Raw genomic sequence first — 12,694 nt, 5'->3', positions numbered from 1 at the left:
TAAGGAGATCGAAGAAAATGGTAAAATACCTTTTCTAGACTGCTTAGTTACCCGTAACAACAACGACAACAAACTAAGTACTACGGTTTACAGGAAACCAACACATACTGACAGACTACTGGACCAGTCATCCTACAACCCTACTTCTCACAAAGCAACGACTATACAGACCTTAACAAGGCGAGCACAACTGGTTTGTGACTCACCTGACAGACTCGCAGACGAAAACAACTACTTAGACAACGTTTTCAACAAGAACAACTACAACAAGGACTTTGTTAGACGTAACACTTACAAGAACACTGAACCTAACGTCACAAACAACGACGCGACTCCCGTAACTACTGTAACTATACCCTACGTAAGGGGCACTTCTGAGACTATCGCACGGATTCTACAACCCTACAATACCCGTGTAGCTCACAAACCTATAACCACTTTACGACAACAACTGACGAAAGTAAAGGACAAAGACGAACCTAACCGCAGACAGGGAGCAGTTTACAAGATCAAATGCTGCGACTGCCAGGCCACTTATATAGGTGAGACCGGCAGAAATTTAAAGTGCCCATTTCGGAATTTTTTTATTTTCTTATCTGAATCTAAACATCACCCTAACAACTTCAGTGAAAAAATTTTTCGATTTGCATAAAACGCGAATTTTTTGTGAATTTTATAAGACGTTCAAATTTGCCGCCATTTTGGCCCACCATTCGCATTAGTCTCCTGTCGGTTTAGCAAGAGCTGTGACGTAGATTCAGGAACACGTGACTTTAGCCTTTCTCTGGATCTCACTGAAAACAAGTCGCGGTATTTTAGCACGTTTCTCGAAAATGCAGGAAAGATGTGTTGCAGCGAGATGTGGAAACATCAAAGACGAAGCGAATGGAATAAGCATGCACAGGATTCCTTTCTTTGGCACCACATGCCCGCAAAGACTGAGGAGGTGAAAGACATGGATCGATTTTATGCTGGAACGGAGGAAGATGTGGACCTGCGCCTGGAAAGACCTCGTCCTTGTGCTCGATGCACTTCAATGACGAGGATTTCACAAGGCTGATGAATTCAGGTTTAAACTTAAAACGTGAACTGAAGTAAGATGACATCGGCGTTTGTGTTTATCCTTCAAGACATGCTAAGCGAAAGGAAAACGAAGACCAAGAGCCACCTTCGAAGAGGAGCAGGGAAAAGCGAATGGTAAGCCGCTTTCGATACTGAATATTCACACCCTTTTGTGACATTCTAAGCGTTGTGACCTTCTGAGGTTTATAGTTTGACCTCACTGTTAACTCAGTCGCAAGTTTTATAAAATATGGCGTAATTGTTTTGGTATATATTCTCATAGATCGTGAGATCCGCGAAGTTTCGTTGAGACCGAGCTCTCAAAAAATACTAGCACAAATGCTACCACTGATGTAAATAGATCGATGCGAGAACAGTCGCCCTCCGCGAACAGAGAAAACATTGTAAACCACGATGTAGATAAGGTAGATAAACTGCAGCAAGAATTCAACGAGCTCAAACAAATATTGTACACACATGTGTTGCAGAATTCTGCAAACAATAAAAATGTTGAAAAGTATAACAGCGTTATTATGAAAGGTGTTTATCTCTGAAAACCTAACCACCACAACGGGGGTTCAAATTAGAAAAAGGGCACAAAATAAATAACAAGCGCAAAGAGCGCAGAAAAAAATTGGCTAAGAAACGGATTGAGACACAAAGAGAAAAGCACGAGAAAATATGATTCATAAAGAATTTGTCAAACCAACAACTTAGCGACAGCCTGTTAGCGTTTAATATTTCTAAAGGGCTCAAATTTGTCCCGACACCGGTGACAGACGTGAATATATATTTACATCAGACGCCAACTCTTGTTAGACTTCGAACATTTCGCAAGACGTTTGCGCCTAAAAGATACAATGGATTTCGTAAACTTTATAGGAAAGACCAAGGTCTCTCAAGATGCTATATAGATATCAATGGATGCAACAAGCTTGTATACAAATATACCACAGGAGGAGGGAATTACAACAGTATGCAAAGCATACGAGGCATTCCACAGCAATAAACCTCCTATACTGTCACACTACCTCAAAGAAATACTTAAACTTATTCTTCACGAAAATTCATTCCAATTTGTTAGAAACTGTTATTTTCAGACCCATGGAACTGCAACGTGTACAAAAATGGCCGTTGCGTTTGCAAACATATGGCCGATATTGAAACAAAAGTGATAAGTCAAAGCAAAACAAAACCAATAGAATGGTACCGTTTTATTGATGACATTTTCTCACTGTGGGACAGTGACAAAAAGGAAATTAACCTGTTCATTGAACAAGCTAACAACTTCCATCCTACAATTAAATTTACGGCCGAAATTTCAGAGAACGAGACAAGCTATTATTATCACAGTTCAACGCGTGTCCTTCCTGTAGTTCCGCGAGAACAATGTCGCTAGTCAGCGCTTCCCAATTGCCTTCGCGTTCCTTGCAGCAGTAGCACTCGCTGATATTTGCTAGCAGATCACGGCTACAGTCACCACAAGTACATCTACATGGAAAATAATTCGTTCGAATGTATGTGAGTACTTGGCCATAGTTTTGACAGATGATAATGAAGAGCGCGTACTCAAAATGCAAGGTGAGAACTTTACCATCCACTAACACGCACTCTATTCTCCAAGCGTTTCGTTAAATCTTCCTCGAGTCGTCGCTTCTCCTCTTGTTCCTTGCGATATCTTTTTAGCGATTCTTCGTCTGCTATCGGCTCGTCCGCGTACGGTTCGAGTGTATCATCATCTTCACACGTATTACTTGTTTCGTGGACGCCATCTATCGCCTCGACTTCGACGCTTTCAAATTCGTCGTAGCTGCTTTCTTCAGCGGTTTGCTCACTTTCCGTGTCAGATAAGTTTTCTCCCATGGGATATACTTATTTCGAGCTAATTTTTTCTTTCCTACCAGTGAATCTGACGATTTTCTTTCTGCCGCGAATGTACTTTACTGAAGGTCAAGTGAGTGCATAGACTCGAGAGTTCCTGAATGTACGTCACAGACTATGTCACGTGGCCCTATTGTGAGCCCGTCGGCATTCTCATCAGCGGGGCGGGTGGACCGCAATAAAATAGGATTTTGAAGATTTGTAAAATTCATAAAAAATTCGTGTTTCATGCAAATCGAAAAATTTTTTCGCGGAAGTTCTTCGCGTGATGTAAAGATTTAGATGAGAAAATAAAAAAAATTCCGTTATGGGCACTTTAAACGTACGACTGACTGAACACAAACGAGCAACTAGAAATGGTGATATCAACAATCACATTGCTGAGCACCATTTACAAACGAGCCACAGAATCGACTGGGACTCTGCCAAGTACATTACCTACTGTACAAATTACTATCAACGACTCACTCTGGAAAGCTGGTTTACTAACTTAGAACAAACGCCACTCAACCGTTGCCTACAACTACCTGCACCATACAAACGACTTATTGACAACAACAACGAAACAAACAAACAATACACATTTTACTAACAATAGACCCACGGACTTTTTGACTAACAAAAGACGGATCGAAACGCACCAATCACTTTTTACAGTCTTTACAGCCAATATCATCACGGCTTACTGACAAACGACCAATAACATCTAGACTTCGTTGACCAATCAGGTTAACAACCAGAGACGTATATACCACCTACTGACGTTCCACAATTCACTTGACTCTGAAGATGACTTCCGCTCAGGTTGTCGAAACGTCAGTCAAAGTCACCACAAACAGTCCTTCTCAGGACTTCACTCACCCGGGTGATCATAATTTACGTACTTATGACAATACTCTCGAATACAAAAATCGTGTGATTTATAAATAGGAATTGTTTGACGTCCTCAATATAAAAGCCACGACATAGATCTTATTACAGCCCTAGTTTCGAATTACGTTAGATTGCGATTAATAGTACTGTTTTTGCTCAGATCCTACGCGAGAACGGACATCTACAAATTACACAAATGAACGATTAAACGAGGAAGGACGGGGGAGAAAGAGGAAGAAAGAGAATATTTCATTGACTTCCCGTTTCTGACATACAAAACATACTGATTGGTTCCTCGTCGTTCAAACTGTCAAAAATATTGTCGCTTCGCCGCTTACAAATACAATGCGATTTACAAAAACTAATTCTAGTAAAATAATTCTATACTGCTCGCGTCTACGAATTCCAATAATATGGTAGAAAATGACTTCTCTTCCTTCAGGTTAACCATGCAAATTGCGCCGTAAAATTTTAATGTGAAGCATAATGACATGAATTTATCATTACGCTATCTAGTCTTCTTTACGGAGAGATACGCTATCCCGTTGCCTGGGGCAATCGAATGCACTGCAAGCAAAAAGTATTTTCATTTGCGTTCCATGGCTGTGACTGTGCAAAGTTCCTTTCCACTATTGTACGTGTTATCAACTAAAATATAAACACTGTGAAAACTCTTATCAAGAACGGGGTTTTATTAGAGAAGTGTGTGTGCTTACTGCGCCTGTGAAGCGAAAATTGTCTTTAGGTAGTTATAAAATTTACCCTTTCAAACACGGGATTTCAAAGTTTGAGATTGCTGGGGTGAAAATTGCCGATTTTGTGAGCGCTCAAAGTTGGGCTATTTTGCTTCAAAAATGGTATTCGAAAATGCCAGGTGACAATAACTCCTGACGTCACGTTGGTGCCAAGAATTGCAATTCATCATGGCGGAAGAGAAGAAAGATAAGCGACAGCGAGGGCGATATTGCGTTGCTGGCGTCCGTAAAAAAGAGAGTTGCCAGAATCGATCGTTCACAGCATCGCTAGACAAGCTTTTCTCTTTCTACCATCCTTTTCGGCGGCAAGAACGGAATGAAAGTAAACAAACTTTTGGCACCAATTACCAACGTGACGTCACAACTTGGAATTCAGCATAAAACTCGACCCAGTCCTCTGACCATTTTTGAAAGCAAAATAGCCCAACTTTGAGCGTTTGTAAAATCTACAAGTTTCACCCCAGTACTCTAAAACTTCGGAATCGTACATGTTAAAGTACAAATTTTATAACTACACAAAAGCAATTTTCGCTTCATAGGCACTTTAATAGAGACGGTTGATCCTTTCAAGTCATGAGTCAGTGCAGTAAACAAGCTATGCTAAAATAATTGACAACTGAAATACTACTCTGAATGCTTTAACCAAGTGTATCAAAAATACAATAGTCTGGATGCGCATGCGTATCAACCGTTTGCCTACCCTTCCCCTTCCCTGTGCTGTAGTTTCGTTTTGGTTTGGGGGTCCCTTCCCCGGAAGCTAAGGTTCGTTCGCCTCGCGCGGGCGCTTTCTTGGAAAGGAAAGTTAGGAACCGACTAGACTGCTAAGGAGACTATTAAACAATACAGGTGTCTCGTCACTTACCGTCTGAGCACAACATTTGAGACCTACGACTTTTTCCCAATGGACAAAGAGCGCGATCGAGTGAACCAGTGTCATTTTGGCGCGAAAATGAGTCGTTATTTTACTACAAGTTTTTGACAGAACGACGTGGTGGCAAAAACGAATCCTTGTCTCCTCGGAACGTAAGTGATCTCGTCTTTTTGGAATTTACTTCGTCGCTCACAAAGAGTAAAATGAAGCTCCCCGGGATATCTCTGTTGATACTACTTCGCTAAAAACTTCAAGTCTTATCTCGTAGTCGAACTCATACTAGAATCTAATGGTCTCTATTTATTTCTCACGCTGAAGCCTCGTCTTCTTAAAATTTCAAACTGAAAATCATTTGAAGATGAAAATGATTTGCCTGCGAGTAAGCTCCCTAATAAGGGTCTCACGCGAAATAAGTCTCGGGTGAGACCAAATAGAGAGCTTGCTTGGCAGGTTATGTGTTTCCTTACATTTGAACCTGAATTATATGGTGGGGAGGCCCGCGGGGGAAGGGGAGGAGGCTTAATAGATATTTTACCTGTAACTGAACCGATTTGAAGGCAATCGGAAAGGATGTTAAACGTGACATTGTCTAAAGAATTAAGAAGTTATTCTTAAATATTACTCATTCGTTTGGGTAATTATTTTCGATCCGCAAAGAATTAAGCAAGTGTAGACGAAGGCCTTGTTCAAACGACATCAACTGCCTCTTCTTCAACAAACCTAAATTAGCATAGGTATTTAGCATTTATAATCATTTAATAGTGTTTAACGTCTGGAAAGTAGTTAAGAGCCTCTAAGGTTGCCGCAATTTCCCGTTTTTTTACATTCTTGGTTTGTTTTTAATCCTTTCTTTATCCACTGCAAACTGAAAGGTAATCAGAGCTTTATTTTAAGAAAGTGACTTCGTGAAATTCATTTTTGTCTTCTACAGACAAATGCTTCAATGTTTACTTTCGAAACATGTTCAGCTCGGAAATAAAATAAACAGAAGCAACTGACCCAGTCGCCTGTTGAATAAATACTAAGATAAGGTAGCTCCCTTAAGACAATTGAAATGAAATGTAGACTTCCGGTGCGAAAGAAAATCGGTTTTAACGAACCTTTTGACATTTCACGGAATATAAGGCTATCCTGTCTTGAACTTCTCGTCGCTTGATCTCGAAAAATGATCTTTTCTCACTTTCCGGAGTTTACTGACAGAACTTTTTGCCCGGAAGTTTAATATCATTTTGTGCATATTTTAAGACACAATTTTACTTCCGCAAAAAATGCTCCGTGTAAATAGTGGGACACGAAAAGACTCTAAGGCCAACTGCTGCCTTGGTGATTTACACCGGCCAAGAGAACAACTGATTTGATTTGGAGAAGCAATGTTTACTTTTATAATAATGACTGAGATCGGCTTTCCATCAGAATCAAATAGTTCATGATGTTCAGGTATGAAATGGATTGTACAGCGTCTCTCCCCTTAGTTGTACTGTTTTTACAAATTCCTTTGTTTTTGTAGTCCAGTGTCATTTTCCAGCTGCCAAACAGTTCAGTCTCTATTTTACTTGTGATCCTTAAACAACTGCTTCACTCCGCCAGCCTCGTTCGGATTTCTTACAATGACGCATTTCATTTTGGCAGGTGCATGTAAGCTCGAAAAAGCTGTACTGACTTTCGATTGCTTTATCAGTTTTGTGATGCCAATCAGTGAGTCATCTTAGAAGGAGCAACCTTAAAGGCGCGCTTGTAAATTGGAAATTTCATCGAGTGTCTGGAACATAAGCCTGGTTTTTCTGTCGGTTATAATAAAAATAAGCTATCGATCATCATGATCGAACAACTGTGTGCCCTTGATCGCTGAAGAAAAGTCACTGTGACGCCATTCCATGTAATCGCTAAAATCTCTAACCGACTCCCTGACCCACTTTACCACGAGTCTCACGGTAACTTGGTATGCGGAAGGTCATGAATGTGATTCTCTTTAGAGAATTCTCATGACAACATGAATAATATTTCGGCCCTCAGACCAATGTGGAAGATCAAATCTTTCGTACCCCTAGAAATTCCGTACAACGATGTTGCGTACAACATGTGCCTAAATTATGCTGTTCCACAGCAACAAAAAAGACGTCGCCTTTCACAGACATGAATGTTTGAGAATTGAATAGACGAAGGTTGAGTGCGAGGCGTATCATAATGAGGTAATTAAAAATCGCCATACTAATTGTGCTGACCATACAAGACACGCTTTATTGTTAAATACATATAACCATTTCTCATCTTTGCGCTCACAAAAAAGTATTTTAGATGCATATTTCATGTTTGAAGGTGTAACTCGGCTGAGTTTTACAAGATAGGGATATTTTGGTTAAACAAGTGAGACGTTGTGACAATATGGTTTCGCGAATCGCTTGCACTGAAACTAAATGGCGGGAACAGTTTCTCACGAAAACATGACATGCAAACAGTCGATTGAATTCGACAACCAAACGTTTTATCAGTCCGGCATCCAGCTGTATCATAATGCCACAGACTTGCCTACCAATCCTAAAAAGAGCTTGTTGCTTGGTCAGCGATCATTTCGCATTGCAAATGCACCTGAGAGGAGGAGAGGGAAATCTTTTTTGCCTGTACGCCATTTTGAATGCTGCCAAATATGGCGCTAAATGCAGGTTTTGTATATAAATCCGATGAAAAATAATTTCTGTAAAAATGATCTCAAATATGTTCAAACTCAGAATACTTATAAGGTGCTTGGTAAAAGATTCTCTGATCAAAGCTGAGAAATAAAGGATTGGTGCATGGAAAGCTGACATTCGCGTTTTTTTGGTACCATCGGGCATTCTTCTATAAAGTCAACGCTACATCAATTTAGAGAAATATAAGGAAAACACAAAAATTGCTGTTGAGACTCTTTTACAGGCCTAGAGATCTCAAATTTGATCGGCCAAAGTTTTTGGCCAAATTTCTTTAGTTTACGGAGTTTGAATATCCCGGCCAGAAATTGATTCGCACCGAAATAATTTGCGTCGAATTCCTAAGTAAATGTTCAACTCCCATGCGAATAGGTCTCGTGGGCTTGTTGATTCGGACAAACTTAACACAAGCGCAGTTCTAAATAAACCAGCATGCAGACTTACTTTATTCCTTAATTTCACTGCCAGAAAGTCCCCAGGTAACAAATTGTTATGTTTTAAGTAAACAATTAGCACACTGATTCCTCGAATCACTGACTCTGTTGAGTTTTGCTACATTCATTCAGTTTATTGCATTGTACCAGAACAAAGTTTCATACATGGTAATTCTCGATAACTTCCTTCCTGAAATCCACTTTTGCTAACGAATTTCTGGTTTTAGCAGAGAATTTTAGCAGAGAAAAGGCAAATCAAACGCACTTTACTAATCCTTGGTTATTACTAGTTATAAAATGTAAGCAATCCAAACACTGATTCCTCAAATCACTGACTGAACTCAACATGAAAAATGCAAAAATTAGGCTTGATCTGAATGAGGTGTAGAATCGTAAGGTGTGATATATAAAAATGTTACTAACATTTTCCAAAATTAGAATATATATATATTGAATATTACGTACAGTGTACATATACAACTAGGCAATTCATTCTGTAAACATTCACAACCTTAGAGTGACTAGCTGTACGAAAACCCACCAAATTGACTTTGACAATTTAGAGCGGGTGAATCGTAAGTATATGGATATACGACTTGTAGCAGCGTATATCATTTCTTATGTAATGGGAACTATCCTGCAAGCCATAGGTTTTCTTTTCTGCTTCGGAGTAGAAAAGGGAGACAATCTCTTTCTCGCAGGATGAGGGAGGACTGAAGCTTCAAATTTATTGTTTGCTCCTACTCAAAATAATGCATTCAGCTTTACAGCGCATTTACCAAAAACCTCAAAAGTAACAGGGAAAAAACATTTCAACAGTCAACAAGAATAATAATGCTTTTTATCGAAAGAATCTTCATTCAGTTTCAAGTTGTCTCTTGGATAAATGAATGATCCCAGACTTAACACCTTGCTTGCCGTGCACTGCTCTAGAAACGAACCAAGAAAAATAAAAAATGGCAAACATGTTGACATCATTGTCACGGCAACAGTTATTTTTGCTTCGTTTGTCTAATACACAAAACATGTTGAATGGAATACGTTTTCGTGTTTTTGATTTATTTACCTGATATTTTGGTGCTACGTAATATAACTCACAGCCTAGACTGCTCGCTTGTTGAGGAGATACTTGCGGTCAGCAACGAAGCGCCGGTTTCCAAATCCTGTTTTTTCTTGGAGCTAAATTCAAAACCGACGTCAGTATTTCGAGGAAAACTAACGATGGCATTTAAGATAATCGCGGCTTTTATTGGCATCACTTTTCTCGTAAGTGTTTTGTCTGCGACACAAAACTATTCATCTGACGATCTTTTCCAGCGTTAAGCGTGAAAAATTATCACCAAGCTCAAAATGTTAGGAACAAAACCCAAACCGGCAAGCGATGCACGGACCTAACCCTGAAAGGAAGGAAATGACCGTTTTATTTAGCCTATTTTAGGGCTTAATACGCTTGTCTATAGTTTTGCTTAGTAACACCGCATGACCAAGAAATATCACTGATAATTATATTATAATTACTCACGCCGTTTACCGTTTTAGCCTACAAAATCACAGGAATCTCAGGATCTCAGTTATTCGATGGAGAAAATCGCGTGACTGATTCAACTACAAGAATATGATCTTCATTCTTCAACTGCCTAAGTTTAAAATCTTTCTTCATCTTCTAGGCACTTGCAGCAGCTGCTGAGCACAGACGGCACAAACGAGTTCTTACACTGGGATGCAAGGTAAAGTACTGAAAATACTTAATTCACACACTGATGTTTAAGTTTTGAATTTTTCTTCCCGAGGGAAAGCTCAAAAGTTTATCTATTTTTATAATTGCAGATAAATATGATCGGGATTTCAAACTACATCACTTGCAACTGGGAAAGATTAAACTCAGAGCAATTGCAACCTTTTCTTTCCTTTTTTTTTTTTTTTTTTTTTCTTTTGCAATAAGACATTCCGGCCGACCACGTTGATCCCTGAACTCGCTCCACGCGGACAATATTGCGATATTTGCCAATTTTAATTATTTGATAGTGTTGCTTTTTCCTTTTTCTAGGGAGACGATTGTCCTAAATCAACTAAAATCCAGCAAAAACTCTTCCGTCCAACCTCCTGCCTTGATTATCTGCTGAGAGGAGCCCCAAAATGTGGCGTCTACAGACTTTACGATAATGGCGGAAACAGTTACCCGGCTTACTGTGATCTCAAGCCCGAGCCTGGCACTGCCTGGACCCTAGTCATGTCCTGGAGTACTGAAAGTCGTAAGCTTCCGGCTTTTCAGAAGATTCCTTTCAAGTACAACTCTCCAGTGAACGAGAACGCACAGAACTGGAATCTGTACCGCCTCAGTTTGGCACGAATGAAGTCCCTACAGAGTCACTCCACTCACTGGCGAGCAACATGCAGCTACCCGACCCACGGCGTCGATTTCAGAGATTATGTTCGTGGAACCTTCAAGGACTTCAACATTGTGGATGACCTTGCCGTGAACAACAAATGCAAAAAAGTTGAATACATCAACATCCGCGGACACATTGGGATCCACCAAACGGTAGCTTTTTGGCAGATCGCTAACACCTACTCCCTGCATATTGACAGTGCATACACGGGCTCCTGTCAGTTTAAACCAAAGTCGGGCTCGGTGTCAAGTGAAGACAACTTTGGCTACTATCACACAGCAAACCCAAAGTTCCGCTGCACACAGGACGGCCAATCTACTACCCAGTGGTTGTTGGGAGCTCATCTCTAATCTGGTCAGAGAAGCTACAGCATGGCAGTCAACAGGTGGCAGCATTTCACCCCGGACTTGATTTAGAACAATCTGTGATCCGTAGATGATAAAGATACGAAAATATGTAGTCTTTCACGAATACATTAATAAAGATTTTGTTAATCATCGCAAGCCGTGTGAAATGGAACCAAAAAGAGTGATAAAACAAAGAAAAGAAAAAAAATGGAAAATGCGAGTGACGAATGAAAACTCGTTTCTACCGGGCAACAGCCGAATGAAAATTATTTTTATCGCAGAATTGTGTACTTGTGAAATGTCCCTCATATAGAACTGACCAGTAGCGTGTCTAAGGAAGGACCAACAGCGCCCTAACTTCTCACTAACATTAACACAACCTTCTTATGTTCAAATTTAAGGACCAAAGGTTGTTTCCGCAACCATCGTAAAATTCCCAATATAAGCGCTGGTCGTTAACAAGACTCTTGTTCATCATTTGGCTTGTTGGCGGGGCGCTTGATATTGGAGAGCATTTTGCGGCTTGACAATGAGAAGAACTTAAATAAGCGTGAAACATGAAGCTAACAGCCTAAATAGCAATCTAAAATAGTCCATTGTCTCAGTTCTGGTCTGTTGGGTTTATCATCGAAGATAATAGAGATTTGGGGCCCTTCTTAAGGTGGGATTATTTTCGGAGGGGTTTACATTCAGAGTTTTGGGGAACTTTCCATTCTTTCCGTATCCTTTTTTTTTTTTTCTTAGTTTTCTCCGATTCCCCCACTTCTATTTGAATTACTCAATCCCCCCCCCCTCAAACGGCTCCCCCCCCCCGTGATTTCTAAAGGACTGAGGAAGAACAGGAACAACACATGCGTCATAGGACAATGTTGTTCTCCCCCAGGTTTACAAGTTGGTACTACCATTGCAGTGTTGCTTACTTCACACCAGTTTAGACGGGCGATGTAACGACGCATGGGTCAATCTACAACCAGGATGCTTGTGTTTCTGCTTGCAACTGCTTCATACGTCTAAAACGATCTTTATATTTGACAGTTATACCATGAAAATTAATATCCTGTGGACAAGAGGAATAGTCGTGTGTGGATTCAAATCTAATGCGGTGTCCTCATTGTTCAGTGGTTTTCAACAGTGTGACGCAGCACCAAAACAAACGTTATCGATCTGCTCTGGCTAATCACAACAGACGCAAACAGCACATGTAACTATAAAGCTGCGCGCGGGAAAACGCAACCTCAATATCTTCACGTTTGGTTTTACTTACTGAACTGCTTGAAACATCGACCAAGTTACTTTAGCCAATCACAAAACGTAGCAAGGCAAAACAAAATTACTTTCGACACCAACTGAGGTTGGAAATCACTTTCAAAAAAATTTAAAGCCTTGAAACAGTTTGA

The 12,694-nt window shown here is 40.1% G+C and overlaps 1 protein-coding gene across 1 annotated transcript in view; it reads left to right on the top strand.

The window, feature by feature from the left end:
* The window catches only part of LOC146489515 (uncharacterized), a 39,230-nt gene extending 27,205 nt beyond the window's left edge, over positions 1-12,025 (top strand). Inside the window, exon 4 of the mRNA XM_085110209.1 lies at positions 10,608-12,025. Coding sequence (XP_084966335.1) covers positions 10,608-11,300 — 693 coding nt within the window. The 3' untranslated portion in view covers positions 11,301-12,025. The remainder of the gene's footprint in view (positions 1-10,607) is intronic.
* Positions 12,026-12,694: the final 669 nt, after the last annotated feature.

Source organism: Pavona decussata, unplaced genomic scaffold (genome assembly GCF_977016875.1).
Source record: "Pavona decussata unplaced genomic scaffold, jaPavDecu1.1 SCAFFOLD_6, whole genome shotgun sequence".
NCBI lineage: Eukaryota > Metazoa > Cnidaria > Anthozoa > Scleractinia > Agariciidae > Pavona > Pavona decussata.
Note: the sequence above shows the minus strand (reverse complement) of the source record. Positions and strands in the feature narration are given on the sequence as shown.